The 24,684-nt window shown below is 36.4% G+C and overlaps 1 protein-coding gene across 1 annotated transcript in view; it reads right to left on the bottom strand.

Annotated features, from left to right (window-relative positions):
* PDE3A (phosphodiesterase 3A) overlaps positions 1 to 24,684 on the bottom strand; it is a 357,231-nt gene that overhangs the window by 129,964 nt on the left and 202,583 nt on the right. The window contains exon 2 of the mRNA XM_043439874.1: positions 11,949 to 11,999. Coding sequence (XP_043295809.1) covers positions 11,949 to 11,999 — 51 coding nt within the window. The remainder of the gene's footprint in view (positions 1 to 11,948; positions 12,000 to 24,684) is intronic.

The following is a 24,684-nucleotide window of genomic DNA, read 5'->3' as shown; positions in this document are numbered from 1 at the left end:
CAACATGTCCACTGATCTACAAACATGGGAGGAAAAAGCATAAATGCCAGTGGCAATTTTCCCTTTTATTTCTTTTGACTTGTTTGATTCCTGTTCATTGAGGTTCATTGAGAGAGATCAGGGCTTTAATAAAGAGTGACCTATTCAAGGTCATCCATCTGTTCAGCAAAAACACACGCTCTGCACAACCCACTGCCTAGACAGAGTCATGCCCTCCCAGGCTGCTCCACTGACACTTGAATGCTTAAGTGGAAAGAAGACATTTTTCCTCTTAATTTTCTAGGACATGATTCTACTATGGGTAATACCTCACTATGAAATGACTATGATCTTTAAAATTAATGTTTAGTAGACTTAAATATGGAACCTGGGAAGTTTAGGGTTAGTAGATGTAAGCTTTTATATACAGAATGGATAAGCAACAAAATGCTACTGTAGCACAGAGAACTATATTTAATATCCTTTGATAAATAATAATGGAAGAGAACATAACAAGGAATGTATGTGTATGTGTGTGTGTATATATATATATGTATATATATATATATATGTATAACTGAATCACTTTGCCATATAGCAGTAATTAACACAACACTGTAAATCAACTACAATTAAAGAAAAAGAAGCCAGAAAGCTTGAAAGCATATATAATTAAGAAGCATCTTCCTATATATATATGTATAGAAAGAAGCATCTTTCTGTAAGACATGTTGAAACTAATCAGTAAATATCTATTTACTAACATTCTCTTCCATATACATGGCAAAGAGATTATGCCATAATCTCAACAGTTCTCAATCAGAAGCAATTTTGCCTCCCAAGAACACCTGATGATGCCTGGAAGCATTTTTCCTTGTATCAGTTGAAGGGCAGGGGGTTTGCCACTGCTGGATTTGGTTGGTAAAGAGAAACACCACTTTCCCTTCTCTAAACAAAAATGGCTCCACATCCTTTTTGACACCGAGGATATTGTGGACATTTCCAAAAATATCCCAAGCAGGACAGATTTTCTAAGACTGTCTTACCAAGTTTCTCAATGCAACTTAAAGACATAACACTAAATTACTAGATAAAAGCAATGTCACAGAATGAGGGTTGAGGTAAAACTATCCAACAGTTTACACTATCCAACAGTGTAAATATTATTCTTGGGTAAAATTTTTTAAATTAATTAATTTATGTTAATTGGAGGCTGATTATAATATTGTGGTGATTTTGCCATACATTGACATGAATCAGCCACGGGTGCATGTGTCTCCCCATCCTGAACCCCCCCAACCTCCCTCCCCACCCCATCCATCTGGGTTGTCCCAGGGCACCAGCTTTGAGTATCCTCCTTCGTTCATCGAACTTGGACTGGTCATCTATTTCACATATGATAATATACATGCTTCTGTGCTATTCTCTCAAATCGTCCCACCCTTGCCTTCTCCCACATAGTCCAAAAGTCTGTTCTTTACATCTGGGTCTCTTTCGCCGTCTTGCATACATGGTCGTCATTACCATCTTTCTAAATCTCATATGTATGCGTTAATATAATATATTGGTGTAAAACTTAAAATATCTAGAGGAGGATTTAATGAACAAGTATGAAAAACTCACCTTTATCTCATATATCAGAAAGTTCTGATTTAACAAAAACAAGCATAAGGCAATGCATGTGACATGCACATGATGTTCAGTCTTCAAGATACAAGCGTCGTTCAACAAATACTAAACAAGCAGGTCCTCCCCTGCCACTCATGGGTACAACGACAAGGCCAGTCTTAACGTGCACAGGGCCCAGACAAATATTTGGCATGTGACTCTGTCTATATAAACAAAATTCAAATGAATTTCACAACAATAAAAGCAAAAACTTTTCTTGGAGGGTAGCCAAAAAATAAAATTATTATTGGAACAATTTCTAAACCAGTGGCAATAGTTATTAGATTAATAAATGGAAAAGTGAAAAAAAAGGAGAAGGAGATGCAAATAAAAAAACACTATGTTTGGAATTAAAAAAACAAAAAACTAACATGGGCAGCCAGCTTCATTGAGGGCATGAATTATCCTTGGTAACACATCAAGCATTTGGGTGATGTAATAATGAACTCCCAGTCTGCTCATACTAATCCCCTGGAATAAATTATAGGGAAATCTGGAAGGCAGTCTTTCTAAAATGTGTTATATGGAATTAATAGTAATAAATTTATATAACATTATTCCAGGTATGCCTAGAAGGCATTTAAATTACTCTTTACACTCTCCTATTAACAAAAATGATTTAACTGAGAAAGAAATGGTCTATTACTAAATTAGATTTACTAAGAGGCAAATATTAGGTTCATCATCTTTAGTAGCTATTATTAACAGATCCATTCTCCTGAATACCCAAGTAGACAAGATACTGAATGATAATAACTTCCAATCAAAATTCATCCTTGAGACTTAAAATACTCCTAGAAGTTTCTTATTCTAGAAGCTTTATAGTTTGGAGCTTCTAGTATGTGATAGATACTTAAAGTCATGCTACCAAAGAAGATACAGATAATTTTTAATTTTTAAAAAATTGATATCAATTTATTGAAACTAAAAAATATTTAGAAAAAAGACTTTACTCACTTCTCACACTTCCCATTCCTTGCAGTCATCAGTCTGTCCCTTGTATCTATGAGGTTTTTTTAAATTCCTCATATAAGAGAGTTCCTATAGTATTTGTTATGTTTGACTTATTTCACTTAGTTTAGTGCCTTCAAGGTCCATTCATGTTGCCACAAATGACAAGATTTCATTCTTTTATACGACTGAGTAATGTTCCATTGTGTACATATACTACATCTTTATCCATTCATCCACTAAAAGCACTTCCTGGCTATGGAAAATAATGCTGCAGTGAACATGGGGGTGCATATATCTTTTTCAATAAATGTTTTTATTTTCTTTGAATAAACACTTAGAAGTGGAATTTGGTGGTTATATTTTTAATTTGTGGAAAAACCATTGTCTTCCATAGTGGTTACACTCATTTACATTTCCATCAACAGTGCACAAAGGTCTTCGGGTCTTCTTTACTCTACATCTTGCCAGCATTTGCTTGTTGTCTTTTTTTGATACGTAATTCTAACAGGTGATAATTCAGTGTGGTGTTTTTTTTTTTTTTTTTTCAGTGTGGTTTTGATTTACATTTCCCTGATGATTAGTGATGCTGAGCATCTTTTCACATACCTGTTGGGCATCTGTATACCTTCTTTGGTAAAAATGATGATCCAAATATTCTACTCATTTTAAAATCAAATTGTTTTTGTCTTGCTATTGTGTTGTATAAGCTCTTTATATATTTTGGGTATTAGCCATTTGTTAGATACATGATTTGTAAATATTTTCCCCATTCAGTAGGCTGCCTTTTCATTTTGCTTATGATTTCTTTTGCTGTGAGGAAGATTTTTAGCTTGATACAGTACTGCTTGTTTATTTCTGCTTTTATTGCTTTTGCTTTGGGCTTTAAAAAAATCATTACCACAATCTAAATCAAGGAGGATGCCACTTATCTTCTAGAGTTTTCTGGTCTTACCTTCAAGTCTTTAATCCATTTTGAATTAATGTTTGTATGTTGTGTAAGAGAGTGGTCCAGGTTTATTTGTTTGTGTGTGGTTCTTCAATTTTCTCAACACCATTTATTAAGGAGACTGTCCTATCCCCTTTGTATATTCTTGGCTCCTTTGTCATAAATATATGTGAGGGTTTATTTCTGGGCTCTCTACTCTGTTCCATTGATCTGTGTGTGTGTTTTAATGTAACACCATAGTGATTTGATTACTATGCCTACTAAGTCACTTCAGTTGTGTCCAACTCTCTGAGACCCCATGAACTTTAGTCTGCTAGGCTCCTCTGTCCATAGGATTCTCCAGGCAGGAATACTGGAGTGGGTTGCCACGCCCTCCTCCAGGGAATCATCCCGACACATGATCGAATCTTTGTCTCTATGGCTCCCGCATTGCAGGCAGATTCGTTACCTCTGAGCCACCAGAGAAGTCCTTTGATTACTACATCTTTGTAATATAGTTTGAAATAAGGGAGTGTGATATACTAAGCTTTATTCTTCTTCCTCAAGATTGCTTGGTTATTTGAAATATTTTAGTTACATACAAATTTTAGGAATGTCTATTATATTCTCTGAAAAGTACCACTGGAAATTCGATAGGGATTACACTGAATATGTAGGTTGATTTGGATATTTTAACAATACTAATTCTTCTAATTTATGAGCACAGAATACTTTCCATTTCTTTGTGTCTTCTTCAATTGCTTTCATTAATGTCTTGTAATTATCTATACATAGTTCTTTCACCTCCTTGGTTAAATTTATTCTTTGGTATTTTGTTATTTTTGATGCATTGTCAGTGGAACTGCTTTCTTTATTTCTATTTCTGATACTTTGTTATTATTGTAAAGAAACAACAGAATTTTTGGTATTCATTTTATATTTTGAAACTTCAGTGCATTTGTTTATTAGTCCTAACAGCTTTTTGATGAGGTCTTCAGGGTTTTCTGACTTCCCTGGTGGCTCAGACGGTAAAGCGGTAAAGCCTACAATGCGGGAGACCAGGGTTCAATCCGTGGGTTGAGAAGATCTCCTGGAGAAGGAAATGGCAACCCATTCCAGTATTCTTGCCTGGAAAATCCCACGGACGGAGTAGCCTGGTAGGCTACAGTCCATGGGGTAGCAAAGAGTCGAACATGACTGAGCGACCTTTCACTTTCACTTAGGGTTTTCCAGATCTGATATCATGTCATCTGTATATAGTAACAATTTTACTTCTTCCTTTCCAATTTGGATGCCTTTTATTTATTTTCTTGCTTAATTGCTCTGGCTAGGACCTTCCATACTATGTTGAATAAAAGAGGAGAGAGTGGGGATCCTTGTCATGTTCCTGTTCTTAGAGGAAAGGCTGATATAGTGAGATGTCAGCTCTGAGTTTGTCACATCTGGCCTTTAGGATATTGAGGCATGTTACCCCTATAACCACACTGTTGAGAGGTTTTATTTTTTATATCATAAGCGGATGTTGAATTTTGTCAATTACTTTTCTGCATTTATTGAGATGATCATAAGAATCTTATTTTCTCTTCTGTTAATGTGGTATGTCACTCTGACTGATCTGCAGATGTGGAACTATCCTTGCTTCCCTGGAATAAATTCCACTTGATCATGGTGTATGATCATTTTCATGTATTGTTGAATTCAGTTTACTAATATTTTGTTGAGGACTGTTGCACTTATGTTCATGAGGGTAATGACTTACACTTCTCATGTCCTTTTCTGGTTTTGGTATCAAAAATAATGCTGGCATCATAAAGTGAATTCAGAAGTATTCCCACCTCTTCCATTCTTTGGAAGACTTTCAAAAGGATTGGCAGAAATTGGTGCTGATGTTTAGTAGAATTCACCAGTGAAAATCTTCTGGCCTTGGTTTTTCTTTGTTGGAAGGTTTTAAATTATTGGTCTGTTCAGATTTTCTGTTTCTTCATGGTTCAGTCTTTGTACGTTGTTTTGTATGCCCCTAAGAAGTCATCCATTGCTTCCAAGTTGCTCAGTTTGCTGGCATAAAATTATTCATAGAGGTAGGCATTTATCTCCAGGAACTGCTTTCTTAGAACTGCTTTTGCTATTGGATTGGCCAAAAAAAATTCATTTGGGTTTTACTGTAAGATGTTACAGAAAACCTGAATAAACTGTTTGGCCAACCTAATACATCCCATAAATTGTAGTGTATTATATTTCCATTTCATTTTTAAGCATACTAAAAGTCTATTGCTACCTATTACCTTTTTCCCCACCAGAAAATTCAGCTATTTTCTTGTGTTGTACATACTATAATTCAATCACTTAGAAAGATAAGTCAGAATTTCTTATCTAAAAATATACCTCAATTATTTGAAGACTAAATGTATCACATATAAGTTGTGTCTTCAAAAAGTGGTCTTAGGTGTAATTGATAAAGTTTGGTTGCTAGTATATATATTATTAGTATATATATACTACACACACACACACACACACACACACACACACACTGACTACAGAATCTGTTCATCTCTACTGACAGTTTAAGGTATCAAAAATGCACTAAATGCATTAGATTTAGTCTAGAACCTGCTAGTCTCTAACTATTGATAAATACAGGCCCACTGGTTCCTAGTACATTAAAATGTTCCTAGTACATTCCCAGTACATTAAAATTCCTAGTATAATTCACAAATCAAAGTGATCTCTTCCCCCAAAGACTCTTAGCTAAGTAACAAGGAAACTGTTGGTTCCCTCAATGCCCTCTTACCTCTTGTAAGCTTTTCAAAGGAGAACAACTTTCTATTATCTCTCTTAACTTTCCACTGAAAAGCTTTTCTTCAAGAATTTATAGCAAAGAGAAAACAAAACAAGAAAAACATGTAATTGCCTTCTGAGAATTTCATCCTCTGACTTCATTTGGTATTACTGGGAATGCTGCCAGAAAAAGAGCTCTGCCTGCTGCTGAAGTTTATATATCATTTAGCATCTTCCCTAATTTGGATGATCTAGTATTTGAGAGCTTATACTAAAAGGAAAAAAAAAAAAAAAGGAAGAAGAAACCTGAATGTGTGAGTGAGCTGACAAATTATGTCACAGAATTATTGAGAATAGAGTAAATAAATAAATGTTAACTGAATTATTGCTGAGTTTGAAGAGTCATATACAATTAAGAGCTGAATTTAACTTGAAGATGTTCATTGTTCTATAAGCATTTTATATGAAAGGTACACTTTATTATTTGTGATAATACAATTTTGGAAGATGACATCAAATTTGAGAAAAAACTTCTGTCTAGAAAGCACACAGGAGGAAAGTCAGAAGTTTAACTTTATCCTGGTCATGATGAATGTTCTCAATACGAGCTGATCATTTTTTTTTTCCTCCTAGCTAATACTGACTTTAGATAAAACGATATGCTTCCTTCCTGAAGGACAAAATTGTTTAGTTTGTCTTTGACTCCTTGAAGGTTAAAAACAGTTTTCATGTAAAAAACACCAATATATGTCTTGCAGGCTGCCCCTCACACGTGTGACAGTCCGCTGCTATCTACCAGGTATTTATTGACGCTCACACATCAAGTCAGTCCCCATTTTTGGAAACCTAAAACAAGTGTACTCCATATATTTTCTGCCATTCAAAGTTTTCCACTGTAATATCCCCAAGTATATATACTCTTTCTCTACCAAGAAAACTGAAGTCATCAGGTTCACAGTGTTTCCCCAGCGGCTCATTGGTAAAACAAAGTGAAAATCGCCCAGTCACATCTGAATCTTTGTGACCCCATGGACTGTAGCTTACTAGGCCTCTCTGTCCATGGAATTCTCCAGGCAAGAGTACTGGAGTGGGTAGCCAATCCCTTCTTCAGGGGATCGTCCCAAACCAGGGATTGAACCCAGGTCTCCCACACTGCAGGCAGTTTCTTTATTAGCTTAGCCACCAGGGAAGCCCCAGGGGTAAAATTATCTGCCTGCAGTGCAGGAGATGTGAGTTTGATCCCTGGATCGGAAGGTTCCTTAGAGCGGGAATTGGCAACCCACTCCAGTCTTCTTACCTGGGAAACTCCATGCACAGAGGAACCTGGTGGGCTACAGTCTATGAGGTTGCAAGAGTTGGACATGACTTAGTGACTAAACAACATTTCATTTTTGTACTACCTGTCCCCATTTATTGTCTCCTGTTCTGGTATAAATTTCTCTACTTTCTTTCCAAAGCTTCTTTATTAGTGCTTATTGTTGGATCTACCTAATAATTCATTTAAGAACATTGTCAGTTTTTCTGAATTAGAGTAAATGGTATAGTTCAGGGTAGGGACTAGTGGAGGGTAAGAAAAACATATAAATGGGTGTGAAAGGACCACTTTGAGAGAAAGTGCATTCCCTGCCCTGAACTATACTATTTTCTCAGTCCTTAAATAGGTCACATTGAGAACTTCCAGTGTTTTCTCCTCTACACTGATTCTCTTTGCCATTAACAGTTATTAAGACATATATCTCACCTTGGCATAAAAAAAATTCTCCTCACTTCTATTGCTATTTATTTTTTTACTGAAGTATAGCTGATTTACAATGTTGTATTAATCTCTGCTCTACAGCAAAGTGATTCAGTTATACATACATGTATTCTGTTTTATATTCTTTACCATTATGGTTAATCACAGGATATTGAATGGTCCATGGGGTCTCAAGAGTCTGACATGACTTAGCAACTAAACCATCACCATTCTTTTTTATATTCTTTACCATTATGGTTAATCAAAGGATATTGAATATAATTCACTGCCATACACTGGGACCTTGTCATTTTTCACCTCTTTCTTAATTCTACTTTTCTTTTAAAACAGAACTCCTCCAAGAGACCTTTCCACTATCTCACACCAAAAAGTGAAAGTTAAGTGAATGTGTTAGTCATTTAGTCGTGTGCGACTCTGTGACCCCATGGACTGTAGTCTGCTAGGGTCCTCTGTCCATAGAATTCTCCTGGAAAGAATATTGGAGTGAGCAACCATTCCCTTCTTCAGGGGATCTTCCTGACCCAGGGATCCAACCTAGATCTCTTGCATTGCAGGCAGATTCTTTACCAACTGAACCACCAGGGAAGCCCCATCTCACACTAATTCTCTTCTTAATTTCTATATTCTGCTTTCCACCACTTCTTAACTGCAAGTGCATTCTCAGAGCCCACTAATGCCCTGCTCATCACTACACTCAGTAGAATTTCCCATGTTTTTTTTTTGTTTTCTTGAACCTGTGTTTGTGGTCTCAGCCCTCTTTGGGGTGTAACTTATCAGCATGCTCACTACTTTCAATTCTGCATTAGTTCTCCTTCCTCTGGTCGCCACTGAGCCCGTGTGTATGTTTTAACTCCCTCCCCAGGCTCCTCTCAGCCTGTACACTGAGCCTCCCTCAAGAATCAGCCTTTCTTCTGTTTTTCTCTTTTCATGTTCTTCTTCTGGAATCTATTGCCTATTGTAACTCTATTATCACATGTATGCCTGGTACTCTTTAGTTGACATCTGCTCTCATATGGCTGTGGTGGTGGATCAGTCACTAAGTCATATCCAACTCTTATGACCCCATGGACTGGAGGTCTCCAAGCTCCTCTGTCCATGGAATTTCCCAGGCAAGAATACTGGAGTGGGTTGCCATTTCCTTCTCCCAGGGATCTTCCTGACCCAGGGATCAAACCCATGTCGCCTACCTTGTAGATGGTCTTCTGCACTGCAGGCAGATGCATTACTGCTGAGCCACCAGAGAAGCCCTTTCATCTGACTACAGAGCCCAGAACAGCATCTCAAGTATCCATCTGAAATTCCCTTTTGGGATTGCCATCTTCACTTCTCACTCAACATTGCGAACACTAATCTCACTATTTTCCCTGTGAACAGGTCTGGGTTACTGGCACTCATCTGTGAAGTACAGGATTTCAAGCTCCTGACCCTCCTTACTTCTTCCTCATCTAATAAAAAAAAAAATGACATTCCCTGGATCATTCCTTCACAGGAGTTCCTGCAACAGTCCCTAGCCAGTCAGGTTTTATAAAGCAGTTATAAAGAAAGTTCACACATATCCAAGCAAGCCCACACTTTGCCAGTTCAGACTTTTTCCTCAGGCTTTTTCCTTTCCCTCTGTACACTTCTAAAATCTTATAACACAACCTTGAAGGCTCACCTCAGACACCACCAAATTTTCCCGTTTCTACTAGGCATAAATCAACAATCTGCCCCACCTAAACTTTTATCATACTTTGTTTATATAATTAATTTTACATCTACCACTCTGCCTTATAGGCAAATTATCCAGTCAAGTATTGCTCTATTTCAAACTATACCTTGTAAGCTCTCAGAACACAATAAGCTTGTCACTGAGACTCAGTGACTGAGTCTCAGACTGAGACCTACCACAGTGCCATCCACATAGTAAGTGGTCAAAAACCTGTCTTCAATTAAACTAAATCTTTTCTTTTCCTAAAGAGATGGTATTTGAGTGAGGCCTTGTGGTATTAGTAAAATACTTAGAGGTCTGTATTCAAATGCAGTCAGCAATTCCTTTCAAATGGCCAAAAGGCTTTAGACATATTGTTCAAGGAAGTAATAGCAAGATAAGAAGAGTTCAATGATCTAAAACATAAATACAGTGTCTTTTTTGCCCCCTCTGGTGGGGAATTAGAATTAGAGGTTTTACTCTGTGCTTAATTTACCTAGAATTTCCAAATAAACTATTCTGTTGTAATTGGTATCTTTTAAATTTTTGGGTGCGTGTTCTTGCTTTTCAAAACACTTATTTGCTTTTTAATTGGAGTATAATTGCTTTACAATGCTGTGTAAGTTTTTCTGTACAACAATCTGAATCAGTTATATGTATACATACTGTTTTTGCTTTTGACATTGACAATTTTTATCTGAGTTGAGAATCAAGGTGAGATAAAGGTATACTCTATTGCTGTTTAGTTGCTAAATCATGTCCGACTCTTTGTGACCCCATGGACTGTAGCCCACCAGGCTCCTCTGTCCATGGACTATTTCAGGCAAGAATACTGGAATGGGTTGCTATTTTGTCCTCCAGGGGATTTTCCTGAGCCAGGGGATCAAACCCACATCTCTCGTGTCTCTTGCATTGGCAGATGGATTCTCTACCACTATGCTACCTGGGAAGCCCCCTTATCCCAGAAACCTGGGGTTTCCTGCTGTTGCTCATCTTTACCTTTGATAGGTCTAGAATTACACATAATTTACCATGTATTCATTACCAATCTGGCAGCAAATTCTGATTTAACATATTAAATGTGTACAGAGGGCGCGTTGTTGGAGAAAATAGGGAGAAGTAAGAGTAAGGGAAAGTGAGACCTAAATTCTTCTGGGTAATGCTGATTTAGTTGGACTGATTTATATTATCTACTCATCAAATTGATATCAGACAGAAATGAAAACACAGCTATTAAACTTGCCACTAAAAACAACTGACTGACTTGGTTGTACTTTCTCAGTGACCTAAATTAAGCTGTTATCTATGAAAACTTAATGACAGCACAGGTCATGTCAACTTGGTAAAACCCTGGGGAGAATTTCATATTTCAAAATGATTTTTCATATGCAATAATGCACATCCAATTCTCTTTCTCTTAACCATATTGTTAGTGTCATTTTTTATTTGGCATGTTTATAGTCAGGTAAGTGCAGGCAACTAAGAGAAAAGTGATTTTTCTATTTCTTCACAAAGTACCCTAGGAGGAGAGACAATTTTCTCAGTGTAAAACTCAGGCTTTATTCTGTCAGGCAAAGTAATTTTGAAAGCAAAACAAACCCACATTGTCTAATTAGGTCATTAAAAAGCATAAATGCGTCATGGAAGATTTCTCCTTGCCTAAGACATAAAGTAAGACAATGAGAACAGTCTGGTAATATAGAAAGGTTTATAATTTGTTTCTTTTTCTAAATAATAGGTCCTTTCATCTTTCTATTTCCCTAAGATGAAGACAGTTCATTTAGAGACAAAATCTCTAATTAGTTCAGGGCTTACTGTGATTATGTTTCAAAATATTTAACCAAAACCAGGAAGATAGAGACAAGAAGAAATACATAGGAAAATTATCAAAGGAAGTGAATAAAATCAAGAGAGTAGGTTGCTGATCAAAATAAGTTCTGCAGAGATGAGATGAATAGAAAATCTCTATTCAGAGGAACATGAACACAATCAATCTGGGATACTAAAAAGCTCTTCAGAGGAATATACTGATATCTGCCCTTGGGATCTGAAACCAGACTTTAATTACAGCTAACTTAAATAAAAACAAATGGCATGACTGCTGTGCCTCTTCTTCTCTGTCCTTATTTCTTGAGTTTTAGAAAAGCCATGGCTCCAAGTGTTAAGCAACAAAATGCAAAAAAGGAAAAGAAACTTACCTGTGATCCTCGTGGCCCTCGTTTGTGGTCCCATTCTGAATGCCCCATGAGCTGCAAGACAAAATAATAATGACAGCAAATTAAATGATACCTATTTTATATGTCAACAATTTATAGTCTTTCTTTTATAGAATAATAGACTTTTGAAACCTATGTTATAATAGTAATGTATTAAATAGCTTTAGCCTGCCAGACTCCTCTGTCCGAGGGATTCTCCAGACAAGAGTACTCGAGTGGGTTGCCATGTACTCCTCCAGGGAATCTTCCCAACCCAGGGATCAAACCTGCTTCTCTTATGACTCCTACACTGGTAGGAGGGTTCTTTACCACTAGTGCCCGCTGGGAAGCCCCAGAGGTCAAGACAATATAGTAATGACAGTAAATTCAATTCAGTTCAGTTCAGTCACACAGTCGTGTCTGACTCTTTGTGACCCCATGGATTGCAACAGATTTCCCTATTCATCACCAACTCCCAGAGCTTACTCAAACTCACATCCATCGAGTTAGTGATGCCATTCAACCATCTCATCCTCTGTCATCCCCTTCTCCTTCTGCCTTCAATCCTTCCCAGCATCAGGGTCTTTTAAATAAGTCAGTTCTTCACATCAGGTGACCAAAATATTGGAGTTTCAGCTTCAGTGTCAGTTCTTCCAATGAATATTCAGGATTGATCTCCTTTAAGATGCACTGGCTTGATCTCTTTGTGCTCCAAGGGACTCTCAAGAGTCTTCTCCAACATAACAGTTCAAAGGCATCAATTCTTTGGCACTCAGCTTTCTTTACAGTCCAACCCTCACATCCATACATGACTACTGGAAAAACCATAACTTTCACTAGATGGACCCTTGTTGGCAAAGTAATGTCTCTGCTTTTTAATATGCTGTCCAGGTTGGTTATAATTTTTCTTCCAAGAGCAAGAGTCTTTTAATTTCACAGCTGCAGTCACCATCTGCAGTGATTTTGGAGCCCCCAAAAATAAAGTCTCTCACTGTTTCCACTGTTTCCCCATCTATTTGAAATGAAGTGATGGGACCGGATGCCATGATCTTAGTTTTCTGAATACTGAGTTTTAAGCCAACTTTTTCACTCTCCTCTTTCACTTTCATCAAGAAGCTCTTTAGTTCTTCTTTGCTTTCTGCCATAAGGGTGGTGTCATTTGCATATCTGAGGTTATAGCCATTTCTCCCAGCAATCTTGATTCCAGCTTGTGCTTCATCCAGCCCAGCATTTCTCATGATGTACTCTTCATATATGTTAAATAAAAAGGATGACAATATACAGCCTTGACGTACTCCTTTCCTAATTTGGAACTAGTCTGTTGTTCCATGTCCAGTTCCAACTGTTGCTTCCTGACTTGCATACAGATTTCTCAAAAGGTAGGTCAGGTGGTCTGGTATTCCCATCTCTTGGACAATTTTCTACAGTTTGTTGTGATTCACACAGTCAAAGGCTTTGGCATAGTTAATAAAGCAGAAGTAGATGTTTTTCTGGCACTCTCTTGCTTTTTTGATGATCCAACGGATGCTGGCAATTTGATCTCTGGTTCCTCTGCCTTTTCTAAAACCAGCTTGAACATCTAGATATTCATGTACAGTTGAAGCCTGGCTTGGAGAATGTTGAGCATTACTTTGCTAGAGTGTGAGATGAGTGCAATTGCGCGGTAGTTTGAGCATTCTTTGGCATTGCCTTTCTTTGGGACTGGAATGAAAACTGACCTTTTCCAGTCCTGTGGCCACTGCTGAGTTTTCCAAATTTGCTGACATACTGAGTGCAACACTTTCAAAGCATCATCTTTTAGGATTTGAAATAGCTCAACTGGAATTCTATCACCTCCACTAGCTTTGTTAGTAGTGATGCTTCCTAAGACCCAGTTGACTTCGTATTCCAGGATGTCTGGCTCTAGGTGAGTGATAACACCATCATGATTATTTGGGTCATGAAGATCTGTTTTGTATAGTTCTTCTGTGTATTCTTGCCAGTAAATTAAAATCTTGCCAGAAAATTCTTGACAGTAAATTAAATGACACCTATTTACATGGCAACAATTTCTACTCTCTCTTTTAAAGAATAATAGGCTTTTTCAAACCTATGTTTTAACAGTAAGGTATCAAATAGCCCTCACGAATATAAATTAACATATCTAAAGTCATACAGCTCTTTTTAAAAATTATTTTTTATTGTGGTAAAAGTCACATAGCATGCTTTTTTAACCATATTTAAACTGTATATTTCTATGGCACCAAGTTCATTCACATTGTTGTGCAACTCTTACCGTCAGCCATCTCCCTAATCTTTCCCTTTCCTCAACTGACACTGTCCCCATTAAACACTAAGTCCTCCCCAACCTTGCCCCTACCCCTTGCATCTAACAATGCACTTTCTGATTCTATGTTTTGTTTGTTTGTTTTTGTTTTTGTTTTTTGTCTAGGTCTTTTTTTTTTTTTTATTAGTTGGAGGCTAATTACTTCACAACATTTCAGTGGGTTTTGTCATACATTGATATGAATCAGCCATAGATTTACACGTATTCCCCATCAATTCTAAGTACCTTGTATAGTGGAATCAAAAAGTATTTGTCTGTACCTGCTGTATATTAGAATGCATTTTTAAGGTTAACTTGTGTCCTACAAACAGATTGAAAAATAAAATCAACTTCTGACTTGATAGCTAATATTTCAATTACTCATTGTTTTGAAGATATTTTAATATCACTGTGTGACTAAACAAGTCTGCTAATGTACAGCTTTCCTAGTCTTTGTCAGGAACATTCTAGAGAGATGTTATACCATGTTAAGCTTTATTTACAAGGCATAAGCTTCTAGCTTATTAACAAAATATCCTGCAGAAATCTACTAGTGTAGCCTAGCCTACTGTCAAAAATGATAAGAACCAGAAGGCCAAAATATTTCAATAATTTTAAATTGTTTTGGTAAATCACAAAAATATGAGAGTTCTAAGGAGCAAAAATTATTTAATCTGAAATATGCCCCCAAAGTTACAAATATAGATTTTTATAAAAACACAGACTATAAGATATTATAGAGTTATTTCCAGGGTTGTAACAGCACTGGGCTACTTTGCTTCAGATCATGATATTTATTTGCCAAAAATAACATTTACCATGAAGAATATTAAGAAAATGCAAGATATCAACCAAGAGGAATAAAATTCCATTTCTCTGTCTAGTCACTCACTAGTCATATGTACCAATGAAAAAACTCCTTACCAATAAGAAGCTGTTATGCTAACAAGACATATTGTAAAGCATGTTTATATATATTAGTTTTTCTATTCAATAGCACTGACTCCTCAGTAGATACAACAAAAGACAGAGAAACTGTTCATAATAGCAACAAAAATTAATATGCTCTTGAACATTATCAAGAAATGTTTGATGATCATACATAGAAAACGGTAAAGCTTCACTGATGAACATAAAATGCTCCTGTTTGAGAAGTTAATTCAATAAATTGTGTTCATTTCTACCCAAATAAATTTATAGGTTTAACTCAATTTCAATCAAAAGTTGTCTGCATTTTTTAAAGATATTGAAAAAAAAAAAAGAGCCTAAATGTTATCTTAGAGAATAAACCAAGAATCAAAGTATCAGAAGGGGTAAATATGCCCTAGTGGTTATTAAAGTATATTAAAATAATAAAATTTAATTCAAATTATAGGATAATCATTCATGACTCAAAATATAAATGAATGAAATGTAGTGGACAGTTCTGAAATAAATTCAAGTATATGTAGTAACAAAATGTGAAAAAGAAAACACAAAAATTAATGAGTTTTTGATGAATTATTCAATCAATGGAAAAAAGAAAAAATTATGGAGCCGAACCTTATAAGATACATAAACTCTAGGTAGATAAAAAGTCATTTTAAAAAGATTAAACTGTAAGTATCAGAACAAAAGGAAAACAAATACTTAAACTATCTTGTAATAAAAAAAAGATTTTCCAAATTTTAAAAAAAGTCAGATCAACTGATCAGGATACCTGATCAGCTTTCACAAATGTCACACTGGTAAAATGTCGGCAGTAAATGGTAGGTAAAGAATAACATCTTCAGTCCACTAAGAACTCTACACATTTTAAAGAAACACAACCTTAGTAGATAACTGGAAGAAAGGATAAGGACAATTCACACAATAAATATCAAGTCAAGAGATTTACGGGAAATAACTAATTTTATTAGAAGTGAAAGAAACTCAATATAAACAATAACAAAAAACTACTGTTGCCTACTTTATTTGAAAATTGCTTATGTTGAATATTAGGTGAAGATTTAGGGAGATAAGTGTACACATATATTGTTATTATATAGAAAACATATATACTGAGATATACATGCATAAATATACAACACACTTATATAGACACACAACATATATGTTAATTTTAATACATACTATATACTCATGAACTCTTTAATGCCAAATTCAGACTTAAATTGAAGAAAGTAGGGAAAACCACTAGACCATTCAGGTATGACCTAAATCAAATCCCTTATGACTATACAGTGGAAGTGAGAAATAGATTTAAGGGACTAGATCTGATAGACAGAGTGCCTGATGAACTATGGATGGAGGTTCGTGATATTGTACAGGAGACAGGAATCAAGACCATCCCCAAGGAAAAGAAATGCAAACAGGCAAAACTGCTGTCTGAGGAGGCCTTACAAATAGCTGTGAAAAGAAGAGAAGTGAAAAGCAAAGGAGAAAAGGAAAGGTATTTCCATTTGAATGCAGAGTTCCAAAGAATAGCAAGGAGAGATAAGAAAGCCTTCCTCAGCAATCAATGCAAAGAAATAGAGGAAAGCAACAAAATGGGAAAGACTGGATCTCTTCAAGAAAATTAGAGATACCAAGGGAACATTTCATGCAAAGATGGGTTCAATAAAGGACAGAAATGGTATGGACCTAACAGAAGCAGAAGATATTCAGAAGAGGTGGCAAGAATACACAGAAGAACTGTATAGAAAAGATCTTCATGACCCAGATAATCACGATGGTGTGATCACTCACCTAGAGCCAGACATCCTGGAATGTGAAGTCAAGTGGGACTTAGAAAGCACCACTACGAACAATGCTAGTGGAGGTGATGGAATTCCAGTTGAGCTATTTCAAATCCTGAAAGATGATGCTGTGAAAGTGCTGCACTCAATGTGCCAGCAAATTTGGAAAACTCAGCAGTGGCCACAGGACTGGAAAAGGTCAGTTTTCATTCCAATCTCAAAGAAAGGCAATCCCAAAGAACACTCAAACTACTGCACAATTGCACTCACCTCACATGCTAGTAAAGTAATGCTCAAAATTCTCCAAGCCAGGCTTCAGCATTATGTGAACCATGAACTTCCATATGTTCAAGCTGGTTTTAGAAAAGGCAGAGGAACCAGACATCAAATTGCCAACATCCACTGGATCATTGAAAAAGCAAAAGTTCCAGAAAAATATCTATTTCTGCTTTATTGACTATGCCTAAGCCTTTGACTGTGTGGATCACAATAAACTGTGGAAAATTCTGAAAGAGATGGGAATACTAGACCACTTGACCTGCCTCTTGAGAAACCTGTATGCAGGTCAGGAAGTAACAGTTAGAACTGGACATGGAACAGACTGGTTCCAAATAGGAAAAGGAGTATGTCAAGGCTGTATATTGTCACCCTGCTTATTTAACTTATATGCAGAGTATATCATGAGAAATGCTAGGCTGGAAGAAGCACAAGCTGGAATCAAGATTGCCGGGACAAATATCAATAACCTCAAATATGCAGATGACACCACCTTTATGGCAGAAAGTGAAGAGGAACTAAAAAGACTCTTGATGAAAGTGAAAGAGGAGAGTGAAAAAGTTGGCTTCAAGCTCAACATTCAGAAAACTAAGATCATGGCATCCGGTCCCATCACTTCATGGGAAACAGGTGGGGAAACAGTGGAAACAGTGTCAGACTTTATTTTTTGGGCTCCAAAATCACTGCAGATCGTGATTGCAGCCATAAAACTAAAAGACACTTACTCCTTGGAAGGAAAGTTATGACCAACCTAGACAGCATATTAAAACGCAGAGACATTACTTTGCCAACAAATGTCGGTCTAGTCAAGGCTATGGTTTTACCAGTGGTCATGTATGGATGTGAGAGTTGAACTGTGAGGGAAGCTGAGCGCTGAAAAATTGATGCTTCTGAACTGTGGTGTTGGAGAAGACTCTTGACAGTCCCTTGGATTGCAAGGAGATCCCACCAGTCCATCCTAAAGGAGATCAGTCCTGGGTGTTCACTGGAACGACTGATGCTGAAGCTGAAACTCCAATACTTTGGCTACCTCATGCGAAGAGTTGACTCACTGGAAAAGACCCTGATGCTGGGAGGGGTTGAGGGCAGGAGGAGAAGGGAACGACAGAGGATGAGATGGCTTGATGGCATCACCGACTCAATGGACATGAGTTTGAGTAATCTCTGGGAGTTGGTGATGGACAGGGAGGCCTGGCGTGCTGCGATTCATGGGGACGCAAAGTGTCGGACACGACTGAGTGACTGAACTGAACTGATATACTATTAAATATCCATACCTTTGATCAGTAGATAAAATTTTCAAAATCCAGTAGTTACACTGTGCTAATCACTGTGTTGTCCAACATAAGGGGAACTATTCAAAAAATTATAGTATATAAAAGAAAAGAACATAGCAATTAAAATTTGACTTTTAGAAGCTTTAAAAATTACATGAGAAATGCTCATGGTATAATAAGTGAAAAATACAATTAAGTAATTCTAAATTACTCATTTTTAATAAGAAAGTCAATTATTATAAGCCTTAGAATTACTGTAATCATTTAAGTATAGTTTGGCTAGCACACAATCCTGGGTGAATTAGCCAAAGACAGTCATCATGTAAAATTGAATGCTTGCATAGGTGATCTGTCCTTAATGCTTTAATTTTTCAATTTGTAGATTTATTAGCATACATCTGCCAGTAAATATTCATTAACGTTAGTTTAAAGTTAATTATAAGATTAAATATTAATCAACCAATGAAAAAGTCTGATTCAGAAACATATAAAGTAAGAATATTTAATCAATTATTCACTAGAACTATCAAAACCATTGACACATTTCAGTCATCTTACTGAAATTCTGGGAGTATCTTTGATTTATAATAGGGAGATGAGATGCTTTCTTTGGCAATTATAAAGAGATGATAAACTTGGGTACTAGACTGATAAGAGAAAAATGATTTCTAAGCAGAAGGCTTACTTTCTCCTCTCTTACTATTTTGTCTAGGTCTTCTCAAGAAAATAGTTTATAAAATGTTGTTATGACCATTATCTTCTCGCTAGTGAATTTAAACTAGCAGGGTAATTTGGTAAATTCTACTATGCATGAGTATAAAAATAAAAAGAGGTAAATAAATAACAAACATACTTTGTAATCCACTTATACTAATTTAAGGGAGAATATTTAATGATGACAAGTGCTAAGTCAAGAACATAACATTTCTCCAAGATCAGAACTAAAATAAGAAAAACTTAGAATTCACTGCCCTCTGCCAATAACTCTCTTAAGGATGACTTTTAGTCAAACAATAAAAACATTCCAAATGTGACTCAGTTGGGTCTTCACTTATTACAGAAGAGAATTTGATAATTTATAAACTAAAACTTATAAACTGTTAATAGTTTCTCTCTCTTTTTTAAATAAACTATAAAATAGTAAATATACTAAATGTGTTATGTATCAGACAGAGTTATTTCCTTGCAGTATACAATAGACTAATGAGAAAGATTTAGGCCAAAGGAATTCTATTTCATTGTATCATTATATACTTATATTATGTATTAATATCATTGTGTGTGTGTGTTTGTGTTAGTTGCTCAGTTGTGTCTGACTCTTTGTGACCCCATGGACTGTAGCCCACCAGGCTCCTTTGTCCATTGAATTCTCCAGGCAAGAATATTGGAGTGGGTTGTCATTCCCTTCTCCAGGAGACCTTTCCAACCCAGGGATTAAACCTGGGTCTCCGGCATAGCAGGCAGATTCTTTACCATCTGAGCCACCAGGGAATTCCAATCGATACAATTATTATAATATTTTTAAGAATCTGAGTTGACCAAGCATGTGGTAGTATTTCAAAACGATACTGCTACTACTTTTTTAAAGTTAATTAAAAGTTACAGTAATCTACATGCTATGCAAAATATTTAAAAAATAATAAACTCTGAAACAGTGAATGAGATGCTGGAATGTCCTCTATTCAAAAAGAGAGGGAAAGGAAAGTAACAAAACATTTTTGTCCCTTTGGACTTGAGGAAATCATACAAGGGCTTTATCATTAAAAACTTATTTTTCATTAAAGTAATTTGAGCCAAAATTTAACATTATCTCAGTATTAAGTGTATGAGGTTTACTCTAGTATTTTCTCGCATTTTTTTTATTAAATGCTGAGAAAGAGGTTGGCGGGGTGGGGGGTACTGGTTAGGGTGTCAGGACTCTATTCCTTCCCAAGATCATTGCATATTCGGCACAGGTGAGGGGTGAGTGAGGATCAGCTTCATAGTAGTAGATGATAGCCTCTGAAATGTTTACACTATTTACATTACTTATTTTACAGTATTGTCCTCAGATCATGGATCCAAGACTAAAATGTACACCATTCTTTCAGCATCATTTTTAAAAAAGCTATTCATAGTATGATAAACTGCCTGACTTATTTAATACTACAGATTATTTAAATTAGAATGAAGCATTTGACTGCTCATCAGTATTCCCATTAAAGCAGAACCATAAACTAAAAGTTTTGAAAGTACAGTGATCCCTCCCTAGCCCCACTCTCTTTACTAATGATCAGGACAAATGAAAAAAAAAATTAGTCAGTTATAATAAATACTGAAGAAGAGACCTTGCATCCTAAGTCAATGAATTGCAGAATTCCGTGCAAATTGATGTTGATATCACACCAGGGAGAAAGTCAAAACATCCTTTGAATCAATAGGTAGAATCAGTGTTAAGTTGCAGATGTCCAATGTAGTCATTTGATATTATCATGGGATTAGATGAAAGACAGAAATGGGTTATGGACAGAAGTAGACTTTGTGGAATAATTTTTTTTTCTTTTTGCAATTGAATTCATATGGACTAAATGTTCAAGGTGAGTGAATAGCAGTGGCCCCCTAGGCCACTCTGGGAAAAGAGAAAGTTTATTAATATGGTATGATACTCTTTTTGGAGGAGGAATTCTTCTGATTTTATAATCTGTTATACAAAGGTTCTAGAAATATAGGAGAGAGAGAGAGAGAAAGTAAGACTAAAACATGAATAATAAATAGGAAATTCAAATATATTCTGTTTGATAAAGAGTACAGGGCTTCTTAATTCAGGAAGAAAAAAATGTCTATCTCTCACCTTCTATTAAAAATACCCCCTTGGCTATTTAACTGTGATTACTCCTCTGGGTAATAATATTTTAATAAACATCTTACCAGGAAGTTTGAGGACATACAGGTCACCAAGTTTATGACTACACATGGCAAACAGAAGGAATTCTCTTTAAAACTGTATACCTTTCCTTCATTCTCAGTTCCCATTAATCAGGATGGGTAAAAAGAAGATCTTAAATTTATTCCCAGGAAAAAAAATATACTTCCTTGCAAAGAAACATAATTTGTTACAAAAAGCATTTTGAAAATCCTAACTTCCTTGACACTAAGTAATTTTCATCCTTATGGAATAAATTCCTCTTTTATTTTTAATAATCAATTTCTACATCACTGCCTTTAGCTAACAGAATGTTATACAGTACTTAGTTCCAAGGAAAACAAAACTGCTGCCAAACATGGAATTTAAAAAGTTCACAGGGGAAGCAAATGAGAAGTTAGCATGGAAACAAAATGGTTTCAACCAAGCAAAGATATTTTTAATAATATCATGAGAAAGGCAGATAGCTGAATGTGTGTTTCTGTAGGCAAAATATTTTCCTTTCTCATTTATATTTTTCCCTGTGCTATGTTCTCCTATTGTTTTGTGTGTGTTACTATAATCACGAATGTCCTTTTAAGGACTTCTTGGGTGAAAAAGCATCACCAGAGCTATTACTAAAGGGATGAAAGCTGTAGGAAACCACAACTGAATGCAAAATTATATATATATATATATATTTTTTTTTTGCATGTCTTAAAGAGGCAAGAGGTTTCAAATATGAAAAAATATAATGAGAGAGGGTAACAGTCACACTATTATCCTCATATTCCTCTCAAGTAAACCATTCTTCTACTTCATTTGTTGAAAACCCACAGAATGGGAGAAAATATTTGCAAATGATGCAACCAACAAGGGATTAATATCTAAAATATACAAAGAGCTCCTATAATTCAAAAAATGGGCAGAAGACCTAAACATACATTTCTGCAAAGAAGACATACAGATGGACAAAAAGCACAAAAAAAGATGCTCAACATCAGTAAGTATTAGCAAAATGCAAATTAAAATGAAAATGAGGTATCACGTTACACAGGTCAGAATGGCCCTCATCAAAAAGTCTACAAATAACAAATGCCAAAGAGGGTGTGGAGAAAATGGAACCTTTCTCATCACTGTGGGTGGGAATGTAAATTGGTACAGCCACAATGGAGAACAGTATGGAGGGACCTTAAAGAACTAAAATAGAACTACCACATCCCCTACTCCAGTGTTCCTGCTTGTAAAAGCCTATGGGCAGGGGACCTTGGTGGGCTGCAGTTCATGGGGTCGCAAAGAGTTGGACATGACTGAGCACACACCGTATGATCCAATAACCCCACTCCTGGACATATATCCAGAGAAAACCATAATTCAAAAAGATACACGCATCCCAATGTTCACTGCAGCACTATTTATACATATATATATCAGAATCACTTTTCTGTACACCTGAATCTAATACATTTTAAATCAACTATGTGTCAATAAAAAATAAATGAATTTAAAAAAAGGAAATCACTATTTTTGAAAACATAAAAATAATATATATACACTGATTTATATAAGATTATGTATATAGTATAATATGTATTTATTATTATATATTTATTCATAGTCTATAGTACATACAGGGAAGTATAACATAAAACTCTCTTTTTATTTAACACTATTCACTAAACAAATATTTCTTACATGCCTATTATATGCAAGAAATTATTCTAGGCATAATCTATCATCAGTGAACAGACCAATATGCATCTGTATTCTCTTGGCTCTTACAGTTTTAATGAAAAGAGATAGAACATAAATAAACATAAACCAGGAGATGATAAAGCTATAAAGATGCCTACAGTAACATAATGGATAGAGAATGGGTGGGAAACTGCGGGTCGGGGCTGACAATGGAGCTAATTTTATGTAAGTAGACCAGGGAAGTCCTTTCTGAAAAAGTGACATTTAAGATGCTTGCCATGAAATTAAAAGACGCTTGCTCCTTGGAAGAAAAGCTGTGACAAACCTGGATGGCATATTAAAAAGCAGAGACATTACTTTGCCAACAAAGGTCCATACAGTCAAAGCTGTGGTTTTTTTGGTGGTAGGAATGTGAGAGTTGGACCATAAAGAAGCCTGCTGCTGCTGCTGCTGCTAAGTCTCTTCAGTCCTGTCTGACTCTGTGCGACCCCATAGACGGCAGCCCACCAGGCTCGCCCGTCCCTGGGACTCTCCAGGCAAGAATACTGGAGTGGGTTGCCATTTCCTTCTCCAATGCATGAAAATGAAAAGTGAAAGTGAAGTTACTTAGTCGTGTCCGACTCCTAGAGACCCCATGGACTGCAGCCTAATAGGTTCCTTGAGGCATCCATGGGATTTTCCAGACAAGAGTACTGGAGTGGGTTGCCATTGCCTTCTCCTAAAGAAGGCTGAGCACCGAAGAATTGATGCTTTTGAACTGTGGCGCTGAAGATGACTCTTGTGAGTCCTTTGGACTGCAAGGAGATCAAACCAGTCAATCCTAAAGAAAATCAGTCCTGAATATTCATCAGAAGGACTGATGCTGAAGCTGAAGTGCCAATATTTTGGCTACCTGATGTGAAGAGCTGACTCATTAGAAGAAACCCACTAACCACCTCCCACCCCACCCCCCACAACCCCTGCAAAAAAAGAGAAGAAACCCTGATGCTGGGAAAGATTGAAGGCAGGAGGAGAAGGGGACGACAGAGGATGAGACGGTTGGATGGCATCACTGACTCAATGGACATGAGTTTGAACAAGCTCCAGGAGATGGTGAAGGACGGGGGAAGCCTGGTGTGCTGCAGTCCATGGGTTCGCAAAGAGTCAGACATGACTGAGCAACTCAACCACAACAACAAAGATCAGGGAAGTCCTATCTGAAAAAGTAACATTTATCAGAGATCTATATAAAGTGGGAGAGTTGACAGACAGGTATCTGGGGGCGGGGCAAGCAAGAGAGAAGACACAGAAGGTGCGAGACTGTGAGATGGGAGCGGAAGTGGTAGAGCTGAGGAGCAGCAGAGCATCCTGCAGCTCAAATTTCATTGGATTTTTTAAAAACATTGTCTAGAAGTCTAGTTGCTTTCACATGCTGTGTTACTTTCTACTGTTCAGCAAAGTGAATCAGCCCTATGTATCCAAATATCGCCTCTCCTTGTATTTCCTTCCCATGGAGCTCACCGCAGAGCATCTTCGAAATCTTAGGTCTCTATTTGGAACTTACTGCCTTCCTCTGGTATGAAATTGTCCAAAAATGTTCATCATTAGC

This window comes from Cervus canadensis, chromosome 21, assembly GCF_019320065.1.
Source record: "Cervus canadensis isolate Bull #8, Minnesota chromosome 21, ASM1932006v1, whole genome shotgun sequence".
Taxonomy (NCBI): Eukaryota; Metazoa; Chordata; class Mammalia; order Artiodactyla; family Cervidae; genus Cervus; species Cervus canadensis.
Note: the sequence above shows the minus strand (reverse complement) of the source record. Positions and strands in the feature narration are given on the sequence as shown.